The sequence below is a fragment of the Takifugu flavidus genome, chromosome 15 (genome assembly GCF_003711565.1).
Source record: "Takifugu flavidus isolate HTHZ2018 chromosome 15, ASM371156v2, whole genome shotgun sequence".
Classification (NCBI taxonomy): domain Eukaryota; kingdom Metazoa; phylum Chordata; class Actinopteri; order Tetraodontiformes; family Tetraodontidae; genus Takifugu; species Takifugu flavidus.
This window is the reverse complement of record NC_079534.1, coordinates 14,650,511-14,675,541: the sequence shown is the minus strand read 5'-3', so window position 1 is coordinate 14,675,541 and position 25,031 is coordinate 14,650,511. Positions and strand designations below refer to the sequence as shown.

Below are 25,031 nucleotides of genomic sequence, written 5' to 3'. Positions count from 1 at the left end.
GACAGGAGGACAGGAGAGGACAGGGGGGAGGACAGGAGGACAGGGGGGAGGACAGGAGGACATGAGAGGATGGGAGGACATGAGAGGACAGGGGGGAGGACAGGAGGACAGGGGGGAGGACAGGAGGACAGGGGGGAGGACAGGAGGACATGAGAGGATGGGAGGACATGAGAGGACAGGGGGGAGGACAGGAGGACAGGAGAGGATGGGAGGACATGAGAGGACAGGGGGGAGGACAGGAGGACAGGAGAGGAGGGACGGGAGGACATGAGAGGAGGGAGAGAAGAAGACCGGGGAAGAGGACAGGAGAGGGTGAGGACAGGACAGGAGAGGAGGAGAGAGGAGGAGAGGAGAGGACAGGACAGGAGAGGAGGAGAGAGGAGGAGAGGAGAGGACAGGGGAGGAGGACGGGACAGGAGAGGAGGAGGGGAGATGAGGAGGAGGAGAGGAGAGGAGGAATGGAGAGGAGATGAGATGAGGAGAGGAGAGGCGATGGAGAGGAGAGGAGAGGAGAGGAGGAGAGGAGAGGAGGAGGAGGAGGAGAGGAGAGGAGAGGAGAGGAGAGGAGAGGAGAGAGGAGAGGAGAGGAGAGGAGGAGAGGAGAGGAGAGGAGGGGGGGAGAGGAGAGGAGAGGAGAGGAGATGAGGAGGACAGGAGAGGAGGAGGAGGAGGACAGGAGTCCTCCAGCTGAGAGCTGCTTGTTGCTCGGGAGTTCATCTAATTCCGGGGACTCGGAGCGTCGCTGATGGAAGACGTGTCGGCAGCAGCCGGAATCGAAGCAGCAGCCGATAAAGATGCGACGCTGATCTTGTCGCCACGGTGACAGTAAAAAGCCGTCAGCAAGCTTCCGTCCTGATTCCACCGCCGCTCCCAGCAGAGGCCATATTAGCATTAATTAGGCTGAAATTAAGGTTGGATTTAATGAATGTTTATTTCACCGCAGCAAGTTGAACAAATGCCGCGTTCATGCTAAAATGAGGGCGTGGATGCGCGATTCGCTAACGCGGAATAACGACATCATCGTTCCGGCTTTACGTGAGCCGCACGAAAACCACAGAAGCAGAGGACCGGACGTAGAAGACGGCTAACGATGCTAAATGCTACAGGCTCTGCACCTAGCGAGCTTTTAGCCGCAGTGACGTCAGCGCGCTGTGAAAGGCCATTAAAGGTTCCAGTGAAATGGCGCCCGGGTCAGAACCACCGCTGTGGTTCCACCCCTGCAGAACGGATCCTGCAGGGACCAGAGTGGTGCCTCCATCTGGGGAATCATCTGCTAACTGTGCACGCGTGCGTAGCGCTAACGTTAGCACGTTCATGACCTCTGGAAAAGCACCAGCTCAACACAAATCACAACAAAAAGTCCGACAACTATTGATTAAAACGCTCCCAGGAACTAAAGCTCGGGAATCTCCCGCTCTCGTTAGTCGCTAACGACCGCTACAGACGCCACAAGAAGAAAGAAATCGCTGTTTCCTCGCGGTGGGAAGAGCAGGAAGTTCATTTAGAGAGGACGTTTCTCCCAGTGAGACGTGATCTTCTTCTGCTTCTGGGGGCGAAGCGACTGCTGTCAGTCACGATTAGAGAGACGCTGCTCTGGCTCCACGGACCGGAGGACGTGTCCCCCATCCTTCCCAAACATTCCCCATCCACAGACCGGAGGACGTGTCCCCCATCCACGGACCGGAGGACGTGTCCCCCATCCACGGACCGGAGGACGTGTCCCCCATCCACAGACCGGAGGACGTGTCCCCCATCCACAGGCCGGAGGACGTGTCCCCCATCCTTCCCAAACGTTCCTCCATCCTTCCCAAACGTTCCTCCATCCTTCCCAAACGTTCCTCCATCCTGCTGTCAGTCACGATTAAAGAGACGCTGCTCTGGCTCCACGGACGGAGGACGTGTCCCCCATCCTTCCCAAACATTCCCCATCCACAGACCGGAGGACGTTGTCCCCCATCCACGGACCGGAGGACGTGTCCCCCATCCACGGACCGGAGGACGTGTCCCCCATCCACAGACCGGAGGACGTGTCCCCCATCCACAGGCCGGAGGACGTGTCCCCCATCCTTCCCAAACGTTCCTCCATCCTTCCCAAACGTTCCTCCATCCTTCCCAAACGTTCCTCCATCCTGCTGTCAGTCACGATTAAAGAGACGCTGCTCTGGCTCCACGGACCGGAGGACGTGCCCCCATCCTTCCCAAAACATTCTCCATCCTTCCCAACCGTTCCTCATCCTTCCCAAACATTCCCCCACCCTTCCCAAATGTTCCTCCATCCTTCCCAAACATTCCTCCATCCTTTCCCAACCTTCCTCCATCCTTCCCAAACATTCCTCCATCCTTTCCCAACCGTTCCTCCATCCTTTCCCAAACATTCCTCCATCCTGCTGTCAGTCACGATTAGAGAGACGCTCCTCTGGCTCCACGGACCGGAGGACGTGTCCCCGCCTGCGTCCCCCATTCAGGAGCTGACAAACGGAAGAGTCCTGGAAATCAGATGGCTGGAAAACTAATTCCATTAAATATGGAGCAGAAGCTCCAGAGATGTGAGGAAACGTGATGAACAGGAGCTGCTGTGGGGTCACATGGTTAACTTCCTCATCCTCCTCCTCCTCCTCCTCCTCCTCATCCTCCTCCTCCTCTCCTCCTCCTCCTCCTCCTCCTCCTCCTCCTCCTCCTCTCAGCATCTCTCCATATTCCCACATCATTGAAGCAGACAGAATCAAAAGAACAGGAGAGGATGAGAAACCTGATGAATGTGCGCTCCTGCAGGAAGCCGCCAGCTTCTTTCTGAATTTATCTTCAACGTCTTTAAAAGGGCGGAAAAATAAACACTTTGCACGTCAGAAATTCAGAGGAGCTCGGAATCAAAGCCAGGAAGATCAGGACAGGCGGAGCTTCAGGGGTGTCTCTGGGATGGATTTAACAACATTCTGTCACGTCCCATCCTTCCCAAACGTTCCTCCATCCTTTCCAAACGTTCCTCATCCTTCCATCCTTTCCAAACGTTCCTCCATCCTTTCCCAAACGTTCCTCCATCCTTTCCCAAACGTTCCTCCATCCTTCCCAAACGTTCCTCCATCCTTCCCAAACGTTCCTCCATCCTTTCCCAAACGTTCCTCCATCCTTCCCAAACATTCCTCCAAACGTTCCTCCATCCTTTCCAAACGTTCCTCCATCCTTTCCCAAACGTTCCTCCAATCCTTCCATCCTTCCCAAACATTCCTCCATCCTTTCCCAAACGTTCCTCCATCTTTTCCCAAACATTCTCCCAAACGTTCCGCATCCTTCGATCCTTTCCAAACATTCCTCCATCTTTTCCCAAACGTTCCTCCATCCTTCCAAACGTTCCTCCATCCTTTCCAAACGTTCCTCCATCCTTTCCCAAACGTTCCTCCATCCTTCCATCCTTCCCAAACGTTCCATCCATCCTTTCCCAAACATTCCTCCCAAACGTTCCTCCATCCTTCGATCCTTTCCAAACATTCCTCCATCTTTTCCCAAACGTTCCTCCATCCTTTCAAACATTCCTCCATCCTTCCCAAACGTTCCTCCATCCTTCCCAAACATTCCTCCATCCTTCCCAAACATTCCTCCATCCTTCCCAAACGTTCCTCCATCTTTTCCCAAACGTTCCTCGATCTTTTCCCAAACGTTCCTCCATCCTTTCCAACATTCCTCCATCCTTCCCAAACATTCCTCCATCCTTCCCAAACGTTCCTCCATCTTCCCAAACGTTCCTCCATCCTTTCCCAAACGTTCCTCCATCCTTCCATCCTTTCCCAAACGTTCCTCCATCCTTTCCAAACATTCCTCCAAACGTTCCTCCATCCTTCCCAAACGTTCCTCCATCCTTTCCCAAACGTTCCTCCATCCTTTCATCCTTTCCCAAACATTCCTCCATCCTTTCCCAAACATTCTTCCCAAATGTTCCTCAATCCTTCCCAAACGTTCCTCCATCCTTCCCAAATGTTCCTCCATCCTTCCATCCTTACCCAAACATTCCTCCATCCTTTCCCAAACATTCCTCCCAAACGTTCCTCCATCCTTTCCCAAACGTTCCTCCATCCTTCCATCCTTCCCAAACATCCTTCCATCCTTCCCAAACATTCCTCCATCTTTTCCCAAACGTTCCTCCATCCTTTCAAAACATTCTCCATCCTTCCCAACGTTCCTCCATCCTTCCCAAACATTCCTCCATCCTTCCCAAACATTCTCCATCCTTCCCAAACGTTCTCCATCTTTTCCCAAACGTTCCTCGATCTTTTCCAAACGTTCCTCCATCCTTTCCAAACATCCTCCATCCTTCCCAAACATTCCTCCATCCTTCCCAAACGTTCCTCCATCCTTCCCAAAAGTTCCTCCATCCTTTCCCAAACGTTCCTCCATCCTTCTATCCTTTCCCAAACGTTCCTCCATCCTTTCCCAAACATTCCTCCCAAACGTTCCTCCATCCTTTCCCAAACGTTCCTCCATCCTTTCCAAACGTTCCTCCATCCTTTCATCCTTTCCCAAACATTCCTCCATCCTTTCCCAAACATTCTTCCCAATGTTCCTCCATCCTTTCCCAAACGTTCCTCCATACTTTCCCAACTGTTCCTCCATCCTTCGATCCTTTCCAAACATTCCTCCATCCTTTCCCAAACATTCCTCCCAAACGTTCCTCCATCCTTTCCCAAACGTTCCTCCATCCTTCCATCCTTTCCCAAACGTTCCTCCATCCTTCCCAAACATTCCTCCATCCTTCCCAAACGTTCCTCCATCCTTCCATCTTTTCCCAAACGTTCCTCCATCCTTCCCAAACGTTCCTCCATCCTTTCCCAAACGTTCCTCCATCCTTTCCCAAACGTTCCTCCATCCTTCCCAAACGTTCCTCCATCCTTCCCAAACGTTCCTCCATCCTTCCCAAACGTTCCTCCATCCTTTCCCAAACGTTCCTCCATCCTTCTCCTCGGCTCTGCAGCAACACGCTCGGCAATCAGCAACTGTTACGCAACTATTCATTGTCAACACGCTCTCGGCTGATTGGCTCCAGCCCGGCGAGTTCAGTCTGTCCCCAAATCAACTCCTTTAACTTTGAGGTCTGACGGCTGAAGTTCCGGTCCACGCAGGCGGGACTCGACCACAGCGATGAAAGGAAAAAGCGACGCGGCTTGGACAGGAACCCCGCTGCCGTGTGTCCCGTGTGTCCTACCTGCTCCTGCGGCTGCTGCGCCCCTTTCAGCGGAGCGTCCGCGTCCCCGGCAGAAGCCATGGCGGCGGAGCGGAGCGGCTGGAGGGAAATGAGAGCGAGACGGGAGGACGTGGGCACAGAGAGCGGAGGGATCGGGGATGTGGGAGGAACGCTGCGCAGAGCGACGGCGTCGGGACCGCGCACGGGCGCACGGCTGCTCCGGCTCAGCGCCTCATGAATATTACAGTGAGCTTAGAGAGGACGCCACGTGTGGCGGAGGCTCAGGTCAAAGCCCCCCGCTGGGCATTGGGGAAAGCCCGACAAATCTGGGCCTTAAATGAGTCCGGATCAGTTAATCCCAGCGAGGCCGCCTCCTGGTCTCCTGTCTGTCTCCCCCAGACAGCAGCTGGACCTCACCTGTCCACTAATGAACCGGACCCAAGTGGCTCCTCTGGGTCCGCGGAGGCTTTAGCAGGTCCACCAGGACACATGGAACCGGGTCTGGACTGGTCGGGGTTGGAGGAAGCTCTCACAAATAGCAGCAGATCGAACTGAACCTCTTCATCAGAGGGATCAAAGGCTTCTGAGAACACAATTAGCCGGGTTTTCCCACATGTTCCACCGAATGGGATCAGAAATCCCTGATTAAACGGCACCGATCAGAAGATCCGATATTTCAGTGATTCGGGTGGTGCAGACGCTCGTCCACAGACCTTCACAGCTGCGTTTCTTCCGTTCTGGCCTCCATCAGTGGGTGAGGAGGGATCCAGCTTCTACCTGGACTATATTTAGCCGTCACCGTGGCTCCGCCGGCAGCGCTCAGCTGGGAGCGGGAGCGGAGCGATAACCCGGAGCCCCGTCAGCTCGGATCTGATCACAGCAGCCACTCATTACTGGCAAGTCCATTACACAGGAAATGGAAGCAGGGATCAATGGGAGCAGAACAAACGACGTTCAGGTGAGCTTATCAATGCAGTTCTTTGTCTTTGGGCTGATTTGAGACGCACTGCAGTGGGGGGGGGGGGGGGGCAGTGTGTCTCCTCCCATAAAAATCCCATCTACTCCATCATACAGGCTGTGCTGCGGCCTGGCTGTGTGGAGCGGTTCTGTCCTCCCACTCACAGCAGAAATAGTCCGGTTGCTGGTGGAGCTGCAGCTCCCTCACCGGGCGTCCAGCCCCCCCCCATACGCTCCCCAGCATGTTTACATCACACACACGCCCACTTGGGAGGGATCACACTCGCCGCGCCTCACGCCGAGCCTCTGCAGAGCTCCGGGCCTTTTGAACCCAATCCTCTGTTCGTGGGACACCAGTGAGGACAGGGACGAGGACAGGGACGAGGACAGGGACGAGGACAGGGACGAGGACAGGCAGGACGGAAGGACGAGGACAGGGACGAGGACAGGGACGAGGACAGGGACGAGGACAGGGACGAGGACGAGGACAGGGACGAGGACAGGGACGAGGACAGGGACGAGGACAGGCAGGACGGACGGGACGAGGACAGGGACGAGGACAGGGATGAGGACAGGGACGAGGACGAGGACAGGGACGAGGACAGGGACGAGGACAGGGACGAGGACAGGCGGGACGGACGGGACGAGGACAGGCGGGACGAGGACAGGCGGGACGGACGGGACGAGGACAGGGACGAGGACAGGCGGGACGGACGGGACGAGGACAGGGACGAGGACAGGGACGAGGACAGGGACAGGGACGAGGACGAGGACAGGCGGGACAGACGGGACGAGTCAGCGGCTGGGCTGAGACGTGTCCTCAGCCACATCTTCACCGAGGGGCTTACCCAGTCCCCCAGGAACTGGTCAAACTGGAGGAGTCAAAGTAAATCAACTGGTGAAAGACCCGACTGGTTAAAGGCTCTGGCCACACACACACACACACACACACCACACACACACCACACACACACACACACACACACACACACACACACACACACACACTCACACACACACACACACAGACAGCTCTCTAAAGGGCTCTAATCCTGGCTAAACTTAAGGGTTGTGATGTGTAACGACGGCTGCAGATACACAAACTCAAACAAGGCTTAAGTGAATTTGCTGCAAATCTGGAAACAAAGGAGGGAAAATGTGCTGAGCAGAGATGATAGAAGGATATTGATCAGCCTTCAGTCAAGAACGAGGACACGTTGTGGGCTTCGGGACACGTTGTGGGCTTCAGGACATGTTGTGGGCTTCAGGACACGTTGTGGGCTTCAGGACACGTTGTGGGCTTCAGGACACGTGGGCTTCAGGACACGTTGTGGGCTTCAGGACATGTGGGCTTCAGGACATGTGGGCTTCAGGACACGTTGTCTCTGGGTTGGGCAGCATCAGATCCAGATCCTCTTAGAGGTCTGGCTGAGCCAAACGTGCGCCTCTCTTTTAGTTTGATGTCTCTGCACCTGCACGAGCACAAAACGACGATTTCGCAGCAAAAACAAACCCATGATCTTATTCCAAGGTCGCCCCACGAGCACGACGCCCTGAAAAAGGAAGTGATAAGATGATTGATGAGATAACAGGCGCCGCCGCTGCCTTTGAGCGACGCACTAAAGAGAAAAATGAACACAAACCAGCGATCTTGTCTAATTTTAAGGGAGATGCAAAGACATCGAGTTTTTAAATGTTTCCCTCGGGCCTATTTTGTGTTTTTAAGCAGCACATAAACCATTTGTCTCGGCACCGCTGCACTGGACAGCGCCAGACTCAATGATTTCAAAATAAAAGCACGGGGCAGTAAAAGTCTAAAAGTAACAACTGGAAACGACCGGTTTGTTGGAACGGCTCTCCTCCTCTTTCATCCTAATTTCTGCCTTGCTCAACGGCAGACGGATTTCACCTCCCACCACCTGTTTGTTTGTTCCAACAACAATGTGAGCAGAGTTAAAAGATGGCAGCTTCAGAGGCGCTGCAGCAGCACCGCTGTGCACGAGTGATTAACACGCCGCCACGCAGACGTTCTGCTGGCGTTATCTGACAAAGAAACAGCAGAGAATTAGTGCTAATTAGAGAAGTAAATGAAAAGGCGGCGAGGAGGAGTCTGACAGAACAGGTGAGGCACAACCTGTGCGATCCAAGCTGGTGTTCATCAGCTCGCTGCCTTCAACTCCATTGATATTCTGCTCCCTCGTTCGGTGGTTTATGTGCCGCCTGAGATTAAACCTCTCAACAGAAGATCCTCCTGGACCAGACAATCAATATTCTGCTCTGATAAAGTGTTTTCGTGTTTTTTTAAAAAAGAGAATAACAACTTATTTGCCTTTAAACCGCAGCTTTTTATCTAAGCGCTAGCTCCCCCTATTGGCCACCCGTTGCACGACACCTTGATGTTGAAATAAATAAAGCTTTTTGTTGGATGATTTATCTGTAAGTTTGCTGCTGTCAGAGGAGCGAACGATTGAAAGGTTGAGGATCGACAGCAGCATGGATGGATGCATGAATCCACCCCCAAAGTTTTTAGTTCTCCCTTTGTTCAGCGTGGATGCAGCAACATCTCAGAGATGACACACACACCACACACACACACCACACACACACACACATGCAGCGCAGCAGCACAGAAAAACAGCCCTTTGTTTTGTCCTTCCTTTGCTTTTTGGATTTTGTGTGGTGAATTTGACCTCCGTGGTCAGTGAAATGGACATCTGTATGGTTGGTGCTCAGAACCTAAAAGGAACGGTGGGTGGAATTCCTCTTTTAGCCAATGAATAAATGAGAAACTGCTTTTGAATTGCTGAATATCATTTCTGCCTCTGAGAGAATCCTGTGAAGCAGCACTGAGCCACGCTGCGCCTGAATGTTAATGATTGATTCAACTAAAATGGAGCCTTTAGAAGGAAGAAACAGCTTCTACAGTGACCAGTGAGCAGGAACAGAGGAGCCCTCCTCAGCCTCATTAGCCCCCAAGGAGGAGCAAATATCTCCCGTCCACGTGCGGCGCGGCACCATTTGGTACATCGATCATCAGATCTGGGCCTGGGATGTTTCCTTCCCCCCGTTCATTCTCCAGCCTGTCAGCACGGCTGCCACGGTGACGGCGAATAATATAGAGAAGTCAACGCTCAGCTCACACACGTCATTATCGGCCTTTTAAAGCTACTTCCTGCGGACTCTCGGACCCCCAGGCGTGAGGGCGTTCCCTACTACAGCTCTCAGGTGAGACTGGACCTCAGAACTGGCGTCACGGTCCGACCTCCTCAGTCCAGCTGAGCAGGACAACTGCTCCACCGGTGGAGGGGATGGATGAACCAGCATTTCCAGCTCTGGGTGTCCAGCAGAGTAACTGAATCCCATTTACTGGGGCTCCATCAGGAACGCCTCTAGTTGCCACGCGTCTCCCTGCACCACGCAGTCACCAATAGGATAAATATGATTGAAAATGCTCCAACGCCAGCAAATAAACAAAGGTAAACACTGCGGTGTTGCAGATGATGCTGTCAGGGTGGAACAAAGAACAAAAAGAAGCAGAGAGAGAGAGTGAAGCTGCCGGTAAACACATCCAGGGAGGTGAGCAACGTTCACGCAACGGTCACCTGCTGATTCTCTGCCACCAGATTTACCGGCCGTGTGGACTTTATGGGCACTTAAATCTTATAGAGCAGCATAAAACCATGGAAGTTGAAAGAAAACACTGGCTGTTGGTGGAATTACTTTGCGAGGCGTAGCCACGGGGGTAATAAAGGAGGAATTAAAAGCAAGACGGCTGAAATCAGAGGGAAACAGCAAATCTGCTTCTGGCGTTTGGGGGCTCCTGAGGGGAGCGGAAATTAAACACAAACAAATGCCAGATTAATTAATTAGTATATCTGTGCTGTTATTCTCCAGAACAGAGCCGAGCAGAGGAACGATTACCAGCAAATGAGATGCAGCAGAACAAGTGCATCCTTATAAATATTCACAGCTGGAATCGTCCTTTGGGTCCAGGGAGGCTCCAGTTTATCACAAATTCTTCTCAACCCTCTCCACAGGAGCTTCAGACCCAGGGAGACCGGTGCTCACGTCCATTCCAGACAGTTAACGAGTGAATCAAGAGGGCTGAAGGTGTCCTGGCCCATTTTCACCACATCTGGATTCATCTTGGAGCTGCTCGTCAGCCTGTTCAGGGTAACAATGAGCAACGCTGCAGGAGACGTCAGAACTAATCAGATCTGTTCTGCTCCTCCCTGCACGGCGCCCAGAACATCAACAAACACACAAATCTTTTAGATACAGAAGAAGCTGAAGCCGATCCAACTAAAAAAACCAAACTTTTAAAAGTGAAACAGCAAAAGTTTTGGAATCCAAGTCTTCATTGAGACTCAACTTGTGCTTTAGGAGGCACTTTTTTGGTGCAGGAGGTGAGCGGCGCCGGTGTGGCCCCACCCAGCCGATTGTGGTGGAGCAACAGAAAGCTGTTAAGCCTGATGGGGCCGGCGGAGCACTCTCAGGCTGCAGCGCGGTGCAGATTTTAACCACCATCCAGGAAAGTGCCTTCATGCATTTCTGCTGACTGTCTGCAAATTACACAGCAGAACGAGGAAAAGATGACGTCACACAGTTTTGTTGGGATCACTCCGGCCCGGAAGCCTGTCCAGGTTGTCTTAATCATGTTATTTTGCGAGCAGAAGCTCACGCGCCGTCTGCTGAAGTGCTCATTAATACATCAGACACTTTGAAAGCTCAATAAAGAAATAAATAACACGCTCTGAAGCAGCCTGTAATTTCCTTTGCGACTGTCCTTCAAGTGCGATGACGTCCTGATTAAAAGCACGAGAAGGACGAGCGAGGCGTCCCACGCCTAACCACGGACGCGTCTCCTCGAGAGGCTTGGACGCGTGTCCCCGAGAGGCTTGGACGCGTGTCCCCGAGAGGCTTGGACGCGTGTCCCCGAGAGGCTTGGACGCGTGTCCCCGAGAGGCTTGGACGCGTGTCCCCGAGAGGCTTGGACGCGTGTCCCCGAGAGGCTTGGACGCGTGTCCCCGAGAGGCTTGGACACTCACCTTCCACAGCGTCTCCACCCGGGACAGCTTGCGCGTGTTCATTGCGCTGAAGTGTTCGGCGTCAGGAGCGCAGCGGCGATGTGGCCAGAAGCGAGACGCTCCTCGGCTCTCAGTGAGGAGAAACCTGCAGTCAGCATCTCAGCCCAAAGTTCCCCACATCCAAGTCCGGGACTGGCAGAAGCGTTGCCATAGAAACAACGCCCAGCTCCCTCCGGTCAGCGCGCCGGCAACAACTCGACCCCTCTGCTGGGAGGAGGGAGGCACCAGAGAGGGAGGCAGAACGTGGGGTGTCAACCATCTAATCTATGAAACACGACCCTGGGGGGGACGTGGGGGGTGGGGGGGGGGGGTGGGGGGATTCGGAGCAGTCAGAGATGGAGCACTTACCTGGGCCATTAGCCGCCGCTGGCCGCTCAGCACAGATCAGCATTACAGACCACATGCAGGGCTGAGCCACTTTAGGCTGCTCTCTATGCCCAGGCTGGTTTAGCCTGCCCAATTTACCCACAATGCCTTCTGCTTTGATAACTCCCCTCTTATTCCAGGTGCAGACTGGGCTGAAAGGAACAGTGGGACCCCCCCATTAATCTAATCCACACGTGTCCTTTGACCTTTGCGGGAACAGCAACTGCTGCTGGAGTCTTTCGGCTTTACGAGCTAGAAATCGATGAAAGTTTCTGTAGCTTCTGAACTGAAGTAGAAGCTGGAATATGTGCAGCTCAGACACATGGAGGGATTTACTCCTTTCAGAGGCTCTGCATACGTGCACGAGGCCTAGAAGGAACACTGGGTTCATGTTTGCAGGGATGCACCGTGAGTGGGGAAAAACTGAAAAATCCAGCTGGGTCCCAGTTTCTTAAGCATAATTTACAATTTAGCCTTTTGCATCTTCACGGACTGACTTGCTTACACTCAACCACATTAAACTTTGAGCTCTGTTTCCTCACCTCACGCACGAAGCCTCGACTCTACAGGCTCACCAGGAGAGCCGTCCACATCCGTCATATCTGGGACGGACTGGGCTGAGACAGAAGCTAAACCAGCACTCCCAGTGTAGCTCAGAAACAGGCTGTTTATCCGGCGTGGCGCCCCAACACCACCGCTGCCAAAACCTTCTGCCTTAAAAATCCCTCTTTTCCCACCATGGAGGAACATCAGTCACTGTGGTCGGGCTGTCTTGTCGTCGGTGGGGGTGCACCCTGGCAGATTGGCAGCTCCATAGCGGCGCCTCGCTCCCTGTCCGCTCCGTTCTCTCCACCTCCGCTAAACCAAACAATCATTATCCCTCCTCCATCTGGGTTCTGCTCCGAGGGAGCACGGCACCGAACATCATCACAGAAGTCAGCGCTCCACTTCCAGCAGAGGGAAAAGCAATCTGCCCCCCCCAGGAGCTCGAGCAGACTTCTGACTCCTGACTTAAAGGAACGTGAGAGAAATACAGACCGAGCAGGAAAAGCTCCTCAGAGCAGAGCGTGCACGAGAGTGAAAGCTCCACAGAGCAGAGCGTGCACGAGAGCGAAAGCTCCACAGAGCAGAGCGTGCACGAGAGTGAAAGCTCCACAGAGCAGAGCGTGCACGAGAGTGAAAGCTCCTCAGAGCAGAGCGTGCACGAGAGCGAAAGCTCCTCAGAGCGCCCTCGTGACCTCCACCTGCCTGCAGGAGCTTTCAAACACCCACCTTCATGGCTGAAGGCTGAACCAGAGGGGGAGGGGGGGGGGGTCTGCAGCGTCTCTCCACTCCACAGGTGAACCAGCACCTGCACACGTCTCTCATCACGGTTTCCTGTCTCAGTCGGATGTGGCAGAGCAGCTTTTCCCCACCATTCGGACACATGAAGCATGTTTCCTCATCCAGATGTTCCTTCTCACGGTCCAAAACAGGAGCAGACGGTTGACTGGAGACCAGACTGGGGGGCACTAACTGGTTTGTGTGGGGTCATCAGGCCTTTACTCTCCTTCTCCCAGGAGTGTGTGGCCTCGGCACCGTGGAAGGATCGATGAGGGAACCTATCATAGCAAATTACGGAAGCCTGGGATCATCCAAAGGAAAAACGAGGGTTGGTTTGGAGAAGGGAAGAAGGGCACAGATGGCAACTTCAGTAGTGACACTCATGAAAAAACCTGTTCATCCCTCCCTCCATCCCTCCCTCCCTCCATCCATCCCTCCATCCATCCCTCCCTCCATCCATCAGTCCATCCCAGGACCCCCACACACACACTGACTGGCTGCTGAGGCTCTAATCAACATAAAGTTCCTATTTTTAGAAAGCAAAGTAGCATTTGAATCAGTAATTTCTCCGTAGTTTCCTTCTGTGGGCAGAATAAAAATGTTGACATGTTGTTGGTTGTGGAGGTTCAGCAGGACTCATATCCACGTTCCTCCTGCGTGTGCAGCCCAGTCACCTGAACACATAATCTGGCTGTCAACAACATCAAATGGGAGTTTGGTGCACAAACCTGCTTTGGAAGCTGAACTACAACTGAGGAATCCGACCAAATGTTGCTGGAAGAGCTTCAGTGCAGGTGAAAGGGAAACAGGAGTGTATTTATATTTAGCTAAAATGCTTCTGAAAGGGTTGGATTTGCTGTGAGAAGCCAGAGGGATGAGGCCCTGGCATCAAGAAGCAGAAGATAGAAAAACAAAGATTTCTTCCATGACTGCATGAATATTTAATTCACGCAAATTTCAGCGACAAAATGTCTGTTGTAACGGATAAAAAGAGCAAAGTGTAACTGGACATCGCGTCCCATCATCACATCTGCGTGAACGCCCTCCGACAGCCAGCAGATGATTATGTTGTGGCCTTCAGAAGACCAGATCAGAAGAATGGACCCATCAGGGAACAACACAATGTACCCCCGTCAGCTCAGAGGAGCAGAGAAGCTGAAGGGGAGATGATTAACGGCAACGTAATGAGAGAGGGATGACCCTCGGAGAGGTGAGGAGCAGGGCCACCGTGGGAGCTTCTGCTCGTGGTAACAGACAACAACACTGGTGAGATGGTTTTAGAGAAAGAACATGAAGATCAACGAGCAACGCCAGTGCTGTGTCATCTCCAGATGGCAGCCGCAGATCAGCCACCATGGTGTGTGTGTGTGTGTGTGTGGTGTGTGTGTGTGTGTGTGTGTGTGTGTGTGTGTGTGGTCTCAGTGCTTACTCTCTCCCTGCCTCACCCTTTCCACCTTTGCAACCATGGCAACACAGAGCTGGAGGTCCTGCTGAGGAAGCAGTGCTGTCCTGGTGGGAGGAGCTCCTGGAGCCGGGGAGGCTCCGCCCACCAGGACAGACTTGTGCATCCACCGTGCACCAACAGGGATGATCAGATGTTTCCTCTGTCTCTGACCTCAGTGGTGCAGAAGATTACAACATTTGATCACATGGTTTTTCTGCATTTGCCGTTAGCAACTAGCTAAGCATCAATCAATCACGGTGATGAGATCACGTGAAAGTGTGCGACAGGAACAAAATGGATCCCTTTCCTGCATATAAACCCACTTACAGCCTGTGTCAGCGGGAGCTGTGACAGTAGTAGCTCCTAGCATGGAGTATGCTGGGATGGACGGGCTTTCTAGTCCTGATTCTGAGCCTTCGGAATATAGATCATAGATGGAGCAGAGATGGAGCAGAGCTGGAGCAGAGCTGGAGCAGAGATGGAGCAGAGATGGAGCAGAGATGAAGCAGAGATGGAGGAGCAGATGGAGCAGAGATGGAGCAGAGCTGATGCAGAGATGGAGCAGAGATGATGCAGAGATGATGCAGAGATGGAGCAGAGATGGAGCAGAGATGAAACAGAACTGGAGCAGAGATGGAGCAGAGATGGAGCAGAGATGGAGCAGAGATGGAGCAGAGATGGAGCAGAGCTGATGCAGAGATGGAGCAGAGATGGAGCAGAGATGAAGCAGAGATGGAGCAGAGATGATGCAGAGATGGAGCAGAGATGGAGCAGAGATGATGCAGAGATGGAGCAGAGATGATGCAGAGATGGAGCAGAGATGGAGCAGAGATGGAGCAGAGATGGAGCAGAGCTGGAGCAGAGATGAAGCAGAGATGGACCAGAGATGGAGCAGAGATGATGCAGAGATGGAGCAGAGATGGAGCAGAGATGATGCAGAGATGGAGCAGAGATGATGATGAGAGATGGAGCAGAGATGGAGCAGAGAGAGATGGAGCAGAGATGGAGCAGAGATGGAGCAGAGATGATGCAGAGATGGAGCAGAGATGAAACAGAGATGGACCAGAGATGGAGCAGAGATGATGCAGAGATGGAGCAGAGATGGAGCAGAGCTGGAGCAGAGATGAAACAGAGATGGAGCAGAGATGGAGCAGAGATGGAGCAGAGATGGAGCAGAGATGAAACAGAGATGGAGCAGAGATGGAGCAGAGATGGAGCAGAGATGGAGCAGAGATGGAGCAGAGATGGAGCAGAGATGATGCAGAGATGGAGCAGAGATGGAGCAGAGATGGAGAGCAGAGATGAAACAGAGATGGAGCAGAGCTGGAGCAGAGATGGAGCAGAGATGGAGCAGAGATGGAGCAGAGATGGAGCAGAGCTGGAGCAGAGATGAAACAGAGATGGAGCAGAGATGGAGCAGAGATGGAGCAGAGATGGAGCAGAGATGGAGCAGAGATGAAACAGAGATGGAGCAGAGATGAACAGAGATGGAGCAGAGATGGAGCAGAGATGGAGCAGAGATGGAGCAGAGATGGAGCAGAGATGAGAAACAGAGATGGAGCAGAGATGAAACAGAGATGGAGCAGAGATGGAGCAGAGATGGAGCAGAGATGGAGCGAGCAGAGATGGAGCAGAGATGGAGCAGAGATGAAACAGAGATGGAGCAGAGATGAAACAGAGATGGAGCAGAGATGGAGCAGAGATGGAGCAGAGATGATGCAGAGATGAAACAGAGATGGAGCAGAGATGGAGCAGAGATGATGCAGAGATGGAGCAGAGATGGAGCAGAGATGGAGCAGAGCTGGAGCAGAGATGGAGCAGAGATGGAGCAGAGATGGAGCAGAGATGGAGCAGAGATGGAGCAGAGCTGGAGCAGAGATGGAGCAGAGATGGAGCAGAGATGGAGCAGAGATGATGCAGAGATGGAGCAGAGATGGAGCAGAGATGAAACAGAGATGGAGCAGAGATGGAGCAGAGATGGAGCAGAGATGGAGCAGAGATGGAGCAGAGATGAAACAGAGATGGAGCAGAGATGGAGCAGAGATGGAGCAGAGATGGAGCAGAGATGGAGCAGAGATGGAGCAGAGATGAAACAGAGATGGAGCAGAGATGGAGCAGAGATGATGCAGAGATGAAACAGAGATGGAGCAGAGATGGAGAGCAGAGATGGAGCAGAGCTGGAGCAGAGCTGGACCAGAGATGGACCAGAGATGGACCAGAGATGGAGCAGAGCTGGAGCAGAGATGGAGCAGAGATGGAGCAGAGATGGAGCAGAGCTGAAGCAGAGCTGGAGCAGAGATGGAGCAGAGATGATGCAGAGATGATGCAGAGATGATGCAGAGATGGAGCAGAGATGGAGCAGAGATGGAGCAGAGCTGGAGCAGAGATGGAGCAGAGATGGAGCAGAGATGATGCAGAGATGGAGCAGAGATGGAGCAGAGATGGAGCAGAGATGATGCAGAGATGGAGCAGAGCTGGAGCAGAGATGGAGCAGAGATGGAGCAGAGATGATGCAGAGATGGAGCAGAGATGGAGCAGAGATGGAGCAGAGATGGAGCAGAGATGAAACAGAGATGGAGCAGAGATGGAGCAGAGATGGAGCAGAGATGATGCAGAGATGATGCAGAGATGGAGCAGAGATGGAGCAGAGATGGAGCAGAGATGAAACAGAGATGGAGCAGAGATGGAGCAGAGATGGAGCAGAGATGGAGCAGAGATGATGCAGAGATGGAGCAGAGATGAAACAGAACTGGAGCAGAGATGATGCAGAGATGGAGCAGAGATGGAGCAGAGCTGGAGCAGAGCTGGAGAAGAGATGGAGCAGAGATGAAGCAGAGATGGAGCAGAGATGAAACAGAGATGGAGCAGAGATGAAACAGAGATGGAGCAGAGATGGAGCAGAGATGGAGCAGAGATGGAGCAGAGATGATGCAGAGATGGAGCAGAGATGAAACAGAACTGGAGCAGAGATGATGCAGAGATGGAGCAGAGATGGAGCAGAGCTGGAGCAGAGCTGGAGAAGAGATGGAGCAGAGATGAAGCAGAGATGGAGCAGAGATGGAGCAGAGATGGAGCAGAGATGGAGCAGAGATGGAGCAGAGATCCTCTCACATCTCTGGTTCTTTCGCCTCCATCTGGCTGATTTATCTGAGCTCCAGACCTGAGCAGAACTTTGGAACTGGGCCAAAGTTTCTTCCACTGGGGGCAAGTGAGGCCAGACCGTCTGTTTGTGTGCAGGTGAATCTCAACTCCAGAGCTGCAGCAGCGCCGCCTGGGAAAGTGGACCAGAAGTGGATTCTGCACGTGCAGCAGCACCGAGGCCTTTCGGGCCAGCGTCAGATCACCAGAAATCAAACTGAAATCCATTTCCAGCAGTTTTAATCAAAAATCTGTCTGCATCAGAACGGCCGTGCATTATTGAGCAGCGTGAGACTCTGAGCGGGAAAAGAGCTTCTCAGAACCACGTCCTGCGTCGTTCCTCTGGACCAGAACACGAGAACTCACAGTTACTGGCAGCAAAATGGCGCCACAGCAGACAAGAGACCAGATGTTGGAAACGGATCCCTCGGGAGCAGATGTGAGGCCCTCCCCATTCTAAAAAACTCTCTTTCACACGTAAACACTGAGCTGTTTTATCCCCCCGACACACACACACACACACACCACACACACACACACACACACACACACACACACACACACATAAACGGTGATAAACTGGAGCAAACCACCTGCTGGGCAGTAAAAGAGGTGATTTGTGGCTCGCCAGAGCCGACTTCTGTCTCTGATAAACTGTCCCAGTTCTCGTTGGGACGCCCGTTTCTCACGTCTCTCCTCAGCGTCTCTCGGCTCCGGGGCCCTTGACGTGTCCCCTAGTGGCAGCTCAAGGTCAAACGCCTTGAAGGCAACAACACCAGGGTTCTACAGGTTGGCGAGGGAGAGAGCGGATCGCCGCCGATGTCCCCGCAGGAGGCTCAAACCAGAACAGAGCCACAATGAACCCTTCCTGACCCTGACACGGGTCAGGTGGCGGGGTGGGTGGAGCCTGGGCCTGTTCGAATGGTTCCTGGATCAATTTGAGCTTCTGCAGCTGCAGACCTAAAACCCAAAGTTTCACCGGGGGGTGAAAGGTCAGCCTCCCTGTAACGGCCCCCAGCATCTCCTGAGGCTCCAGCAAGACTCCAGGGAGCATCCGGACTAAAGGTGACCTCCAGGCTGACAGTTCCGGCTCACATCCCGGCTCACAACAGCTTCATTTAAGGCCGATTTCACATTCGCTATAGCAACGAGGGACACAGCGAGCGTGCACGTGGCCCTGCAGCTGCCGGTAAAACATCTGGATCAAAGGTTGCGGTCTCATTTGAGGATGAAAAGAGAGCATCATAGAATTGGTTTGTTGGTTTGAGCCCACAAATGTGCAAACAGCCCCGATACTCCAGCAACCATGAGTAGATGTTGGAGTGGAGGCTTCAGGTGTCTGATAATCCTCAAATAACCTCAACTAAAGGCTCAAATAAGCTCAACTAAAGGGGGGAAACCAGGGCGGGACCGTGTTGAGGAGAACAGAACCAGTAAATCAGTGCTCAGAAAAACAGATTAAAATTCATTTAAGCTCTTATTCCAGTGTATTTTTATTCTTCTCAACCCCACAAAGATGAGCCGTCTGACCAATATCCCATCAGGCTGATCTGCTGATCTGCACAAGCTGATGGTTCAAAGCTGGAGAAGAACAGCCAGCCTCTGCCCCGTGGCACCACCATTCTTCCAAAAACTTTCTCACGAGCCACGATGAGCAAACCGCTTCTTTACCTCCAGGCCTCTAGAACACGCTACACTGCCAACACCTGCGGACCGTCGCGAGTTTATCAGATAAAACGTCATGGTCTTACATCCTCGTCGTCCTGCAGGCACTTTTTGCGGTACTGGACGTGAGCTCGGCCGTCGAGGTGATGCTGAGCGGCTCTGGCCGCGTTCTCGTCGTCCGCAACCTGTCCGCCGAGGAGGTGGCTGGCCTCAGGTGGCTGCGGGAAGGAATTAGTGGTGCTGATCTTCCCGGTGAATCTCTGATACAGCGAAGCCATGATCCAGGTCCGGTCCTCGCGGAAGGACTCACAGCATGTCAGAGCCGCGGTGATGCGCCTGATGTCTCTGGGGTTCTATTGTGTTTCCCCCTCTGCCCGCTACGAGGAGACGCGACGACAGACAGACAGACGGACAGTTTTCACCCCCGGAGCGGAGACAAAAAGATGAGCTGGAGGAGCTGAGAGACGGTGACGGACAGTCCGGACCGAAGGATCGACCGATGAGTATCAGGGTCCTCGAACCGATGTCCTCTCAGCTTCGTCCAGACGCGCGGCAGACCGCAGGGATGGAGGTGTCAGTAGTTGCGCTCATCTGTATTCACAGCACGTTTCTCCCCCTCTTCGGTTTCCTGATGCCTCCTCGCAGCAAAGACAGCAAATGCGCAAAGGTTGCGATCGGATCTTCGATTTTCCAGCAGAGTCGGGGCGAAAAGGGGGGGCAAAAATGATGTTTGGACACTTTCTGCTGTGTTTTGGCGGGGCTGTCGCCACGCGGACGGATGGTGAAGGACGCAGAAGCCCGACGGTCCTCTCAGCAGACGCGCTCTGCATGAGAAGTGAGAGCAGCTCCGCCGCCGCCGCCGCCGCCGCCGCCGCGCGTTTTACGCACGGAGGCGCGCGTCACTGCAACACGCGCATCGGCACAATTCAAAAGCACAAGTTGATGCATGCGTGATCTGACGGACGGAGCCGCGTTTATTACTCCCTGGTGACTGCACATGGCAGGGCGGAGCTCGGGTGCCTCTCAGCGGCGCAGCGAGCAAAGACAAGCCGACGACACCTGCTGGTGTGACCCAACACACACGGAGGGACGCTGCACGAGAGGAAACACGCGCGCAGCCCTCCACGCAGCCATTTCAGGCTCCATCACGGGCTCGCTGCGATTTCATGCTCGGAAATCCCACAGAGGGAGCAGCGATCCTGCCCTGGGATGCACAATCTAGTGACTCGCGTGTGTGTGTGTGTGTGTGTGTGTGTGTTGTGTGTGTGTGTGTGTGTGTGTGTGTGTGTGGGGGGGGTTAATGTGTTAAATCTTCTCCTCTGGGATGCTGCAAATAAAGAACTCTCACACAACTGAGATGGGTCCTCCTCACAAAGGTACAGCTAAAAAAAAAAACATGTCTGCACACACACACACACACACACACACACACAGAGGACTGGACACTTTATAGTCAGCGCCGAGCAAAGAATCAGCTTCAGTTAATTTTTCCCGCTGAAGAACAGCTGGAATCATCTCCAGCTGGGGGCTCATCGATCCGCGCGGGTCTGCATTATGAATGGCACCGCTATAATTGAAGATGTCACGAGAATACAGAATATTGATTTCACGGCTTGGACTCGCCCTCAAAAACAAGGATATAGTACAGGGCATTAGAGGTGTGCCTAATTAAAGTGACTCCTATCCCTCTGGGACCATTAATTACTGGCATTCATGAATGACTTGAGCTACAAGTGTTCTATATCTAACAGGAGCCTCGCCTCGCTCTCCAGAACCTCCCGTCCTCCCCCCGTGCCAGCCCGGCTCGCTCCCTGCCATCATTTGTTTCTCTACTTCATAAATGCCTTTGCTGGCTCCGCGCACCCCTCAGGGGAATGGGTCCAAGCCGGGGCCTCTCTGATAGATGTCTCCCAATCTCCATCGCCTTGTGGCGGAGCTGTTGTGCCCTGGCTGGCTGCTTTAACGCTCCCCCAGGACCGCGGACCGGCTCCGTTCCCCCATCGCCTCCTCGCGGACGCGGACGCCTTCTCCCACCCTCACAGCCAGGAGAGATATGTTCTCCAAACCCCAAACAGATTGGAGCGGCTGTAATGAGGGCCATAATGGCGATAATAGCTCCTGCAGCAGGCCTAATAACGCCCAATAATGCTGCAGCCAGCGCCAGAGACGCCGCTTCAGGTGGGATGTGGAGGCATTTGCACTTTAATCTCAATGACAAATGGCATTTTAAGATGTTTCCAATGGTTTTTGAGGCGATAATCTCCCGAAGGTGATTTGATTTTTCGACTTGAGGAACATAATTGCTGCAATATAATAATATCACAAAGAGCTGGAACACTGATGCGGATTGAATATTGAGGCACCAACTGATCCGAAACTGTCAGAACTTTAGCAGCTCGAGCACGGAAGCGATGTCGCACATCCTGCTGTGTGAATGTGCTGCAACGCCACCAGGTGACTTTGTTTCCATCAAGGTGCTGCACACCACGGCAAAAAAGGCACAAATGAATAGGCTGGAAGGGCGAGCGGATCAATCGATCCTCTCTTGGTTGACGTGCAGTCATTTCCTGTGAACACCACAGGAAACAGGAAGCTTCCATCACAGGAAGCTTCAGGTCTGGACACACGTGTGACGGGATGAGCTGACTTACATGTTCATATTTGACATCTCTTAAAGCCGTCTCCCCTCGTCCATGGGGCAGATCAATCGTTCCACAACACCCATCAGTTAAACACCGTCAGTGACGGGGGCACCCCCCCCCCCCGAAGGACATCTCATAGTGCAGAAACATCTTTTGGGATGGAAATCAGATGTTAATTCTCCCTCACTGAAGGGCAAAGTCAAAGGGAGGGCAGTGAGGAATACACTTCCTTATTGGATCACACCTTTGGCTCATTTTAGTCCATGGAATGTTGGAAAATTCCATTACTGTGTCCAGCAAGTCATGAACCAGTCATTGAATCCAGTTCAGGCTGATGGTGATGTGCCAATACATGCAGTCTGATTGGTGTCTCTCTCTTACACACACACACACACACACACACACACACACACACACACACACACACACACACACACACGCGCACACACACATACACACACACACACACACACACACAGCGTTATTATGAAATGGCTGCCTTGAATCCACAGTTCAGACCCCCCCCCACAACTGTTGATTTGCAGCGTCCCTCTGAATTTGTTTGCATACGGAGCTGAGCGGAAAGTTGAAAGTGGCCGACCGCTCCTCCGATGGAGCGAGGCCAGCTGAGCGAGAGGCCTGCTGGACCCGTTATCTCCCGATAACAAGTGCCGAATCTTCCACTGAGCCCAGATCGAAATGGGAGCAGATAAGTGGAGGAGGAAATGAGGTTTAACTGTGACTGAGGCTCTGGAACAAGCTGCGTCTGAGGGGACGTCGCTGGAGCTCAGCTGCCTCCTCTGTCTGTCTTCATCCCTTCACCTCGACAAACGGGACCCTCAACTGCCCTCCTGGCAGACCATAATGGCAGCACCCAGACGACGTCCACCCGCTGCTCTAACCCCTAACCCTAGCCGACCTCCGAGCCCTCTGAAAGACTTTTACACTAAAACACGTGTTTAAATCCCAGAGATGCAACACAATCGTTCCACCACATGAATCACACAACGATACGTCCAAACTCGCCGGAGCCCCCGGCAACAAGTCCCTTCAGGAGTGGCCATGCTGGCCGATCACAAGGACCGGGATTGGAATGCTCTCCACAGCACGCGCGTCTAATCGCCATTAAGACGAGATTTAAATTGGAAAAACTTGAACATTCGGGTCCCCAGAGAGGGAATTCTGGACCTGCCTCTTGTCCTAATCTGAACCATCCAGCAGGCTCTGCTGTCAGGGCCAGGAGGCTCACCCCCCCCCCCCCCACATCCTGCTATGCATGCTGAGCAGGGCGCCCCTTACCCTCCCGGAGGCAGCGGCGGCGTCCATCTTCAGCTGAGCGGCGATGATGACAGACATGGTGGGAAGAGGCTCTGGTCTCCCACCGTGCTGCTCCTTCACCTCGCTGTGCTGTGAAGTTGGAGCTGCCCCCTCACAGCTGCACATCCCTCCTCCGCTCCCGCCCCCTCTGCTCGGGGAGAGGATGACCCGAGGGTCTGGGACCCTCCCCCTCTCCATGCTGGGCGGATCAATCGCAGCGAGTCTAACATCACCTCTGCAGGGTGGGGGGGCAGGAGGGGGCAGGAGGGGGCAGGAGGAGGGCAGGAGGGGGCAGGAGGGGGCAGGAGGGGGCAGGAGGGGGCAGGAGGGGGGCAGAGCGAGAATTTGACGGTCTTCAGCCCAGGCTGCTCCAAATACTACGTGACTGTATCTCCACAGACTCCTTTCACTGGATTACTGCCACACACACACACACACACACACACACACAAACAAAATGCCAAGCAGGCAAGGTTGGAACTTATGTGTACAACATGTTGGTATAATTTACTCATGTTATTAAGTCCTCCATCTTAGCAGAGAAAAATCTGTGTGTGTGTGTGGTGTGTGTGTGTGTGTGTGTGTGTGAGTGTGTGTGTGGAGGCTGAACGTGAGCACACCATGAAGTGGATCAATTCAGTGGTGTTTGAAGTTCAGTTGTGATTAAATGCAAATAATATTTATGCTGCCTGCTACCACAACATGGAACACACCTCTCTCTCCCACACACACACACACACACACACACACACACACACACACACTATGACTAAAGCGAGTGGAGCCTTATTTATGTCACGCTTGTGTCTTGTGTAGAGAATCTCAGGGCCACTGAAGAACCAGTATAGAGCCGGTACCACATGGCCGCCAGTAAACTGGGACAAACTGGGATTTTTGCTCCGATTCCTGCATGTCTTCATGAAGAATGTGCTCACGGTCACATCATCGCTGAAGCTCCAGCTCCGTTTGTTCCTCGCTAACATCATGCCACCCTCTCAGGATCAGGATCTCTGCTCACTTCCTGTAAGCAGCACATCTGAGACGCTAACGGGCTGATTTTATGCTGTGGCATTTTCCCAGGGTCCTTTAACGAGGCCCCGGCTGGTCAGCTTCTGCACTTATCCCCCCCACATTAGCGTGGCGCCCACCCTCCTGTGATTACCGGGGGCTAAGTTAGTCGCCACCACTGCAGTTTGTGCAAAAGGTCAAAGCTGTTATTGCTGTGAGGCGCGAGGTCGAGCTGGGTTCCATCGCAGCCACGGAGGCGCATGTTGACACCGGTAATGTCGGGGCCCAGGGTTGTGTCTGCTTTGTCCTGCAGGGGGCGCTGTGGAGCACAATTGGCGGCAGCTGGCTCTGCAGACGCACCTGTGGGCAATTTACATCTGCCCCTACTTAAGCAGGTTGTGCCTGTCGGGGCCAGGGTGCTGGGTTTGGTTCTGGTTCTGAGCTCGCTCTGCCTTTGTCTTCCTGTTGTTGAACCCCTCCCCGACCCTCTTACCACCGTGTCCTGGCCTGCTCTCGGGTTCTGTTGATTAAAACTGCCCTGGAACTGATCCCACCAGACCCGTGTCAGTTTCAGTGCGTTGCGTCGTTTTGGGGGCGGATAAATCAAGAGAAACCGGAGGTTCTAATCCAGCCACTGGCCTTGTAAATCGCAGATATCAGCATGTTTAATGTGGAGACATGAAGCTCATCAGACTGGGGCTGCAGGGAGGGAGCTGGATTTATGATCAGATACCACAGGGATAATGAAGTCATCACTTCAGCTTGGACTGTATTTAAGTGTGTGGGCCCGACTGGTGTCGACAGCAGCTAGATTAAATTGTTAAATCATTAATCTGATCAATAAATTAGGCTGGCAAATAGAAAACAGCTTGGACCGCAAGAATGGAATCAGCGCGTTCTCCTCTCTTCCT

At 53.3% G+C, this 25,031-nt stretch overlaps 1 protein-coding gene across 1 annotated transcript in view; it reads right to left on the bottom strand.

Moving 5' to 3' along the window:
- Positions 1-23,344, bottom strand: part of LOC130539420 (dipeptidyl aminopeptidase-like protein 6) — a 33,547-nt gene extending 10,203 nt beyond the window's left edge. Inside the window, 1 exon segment of the mRNA XM_057057748.1 lies at positions 23,095-23,344. Within this exon segment, the coding sequence (XP_056913728.1) occupies positions 23,095-23,310 (216 nt within the window). The 5' untranslated portion in view covers positions 23,311-23,344.
- Between the last annotated feature and the right edge of the window lie 1,687 nt (positions 23,345-25,031).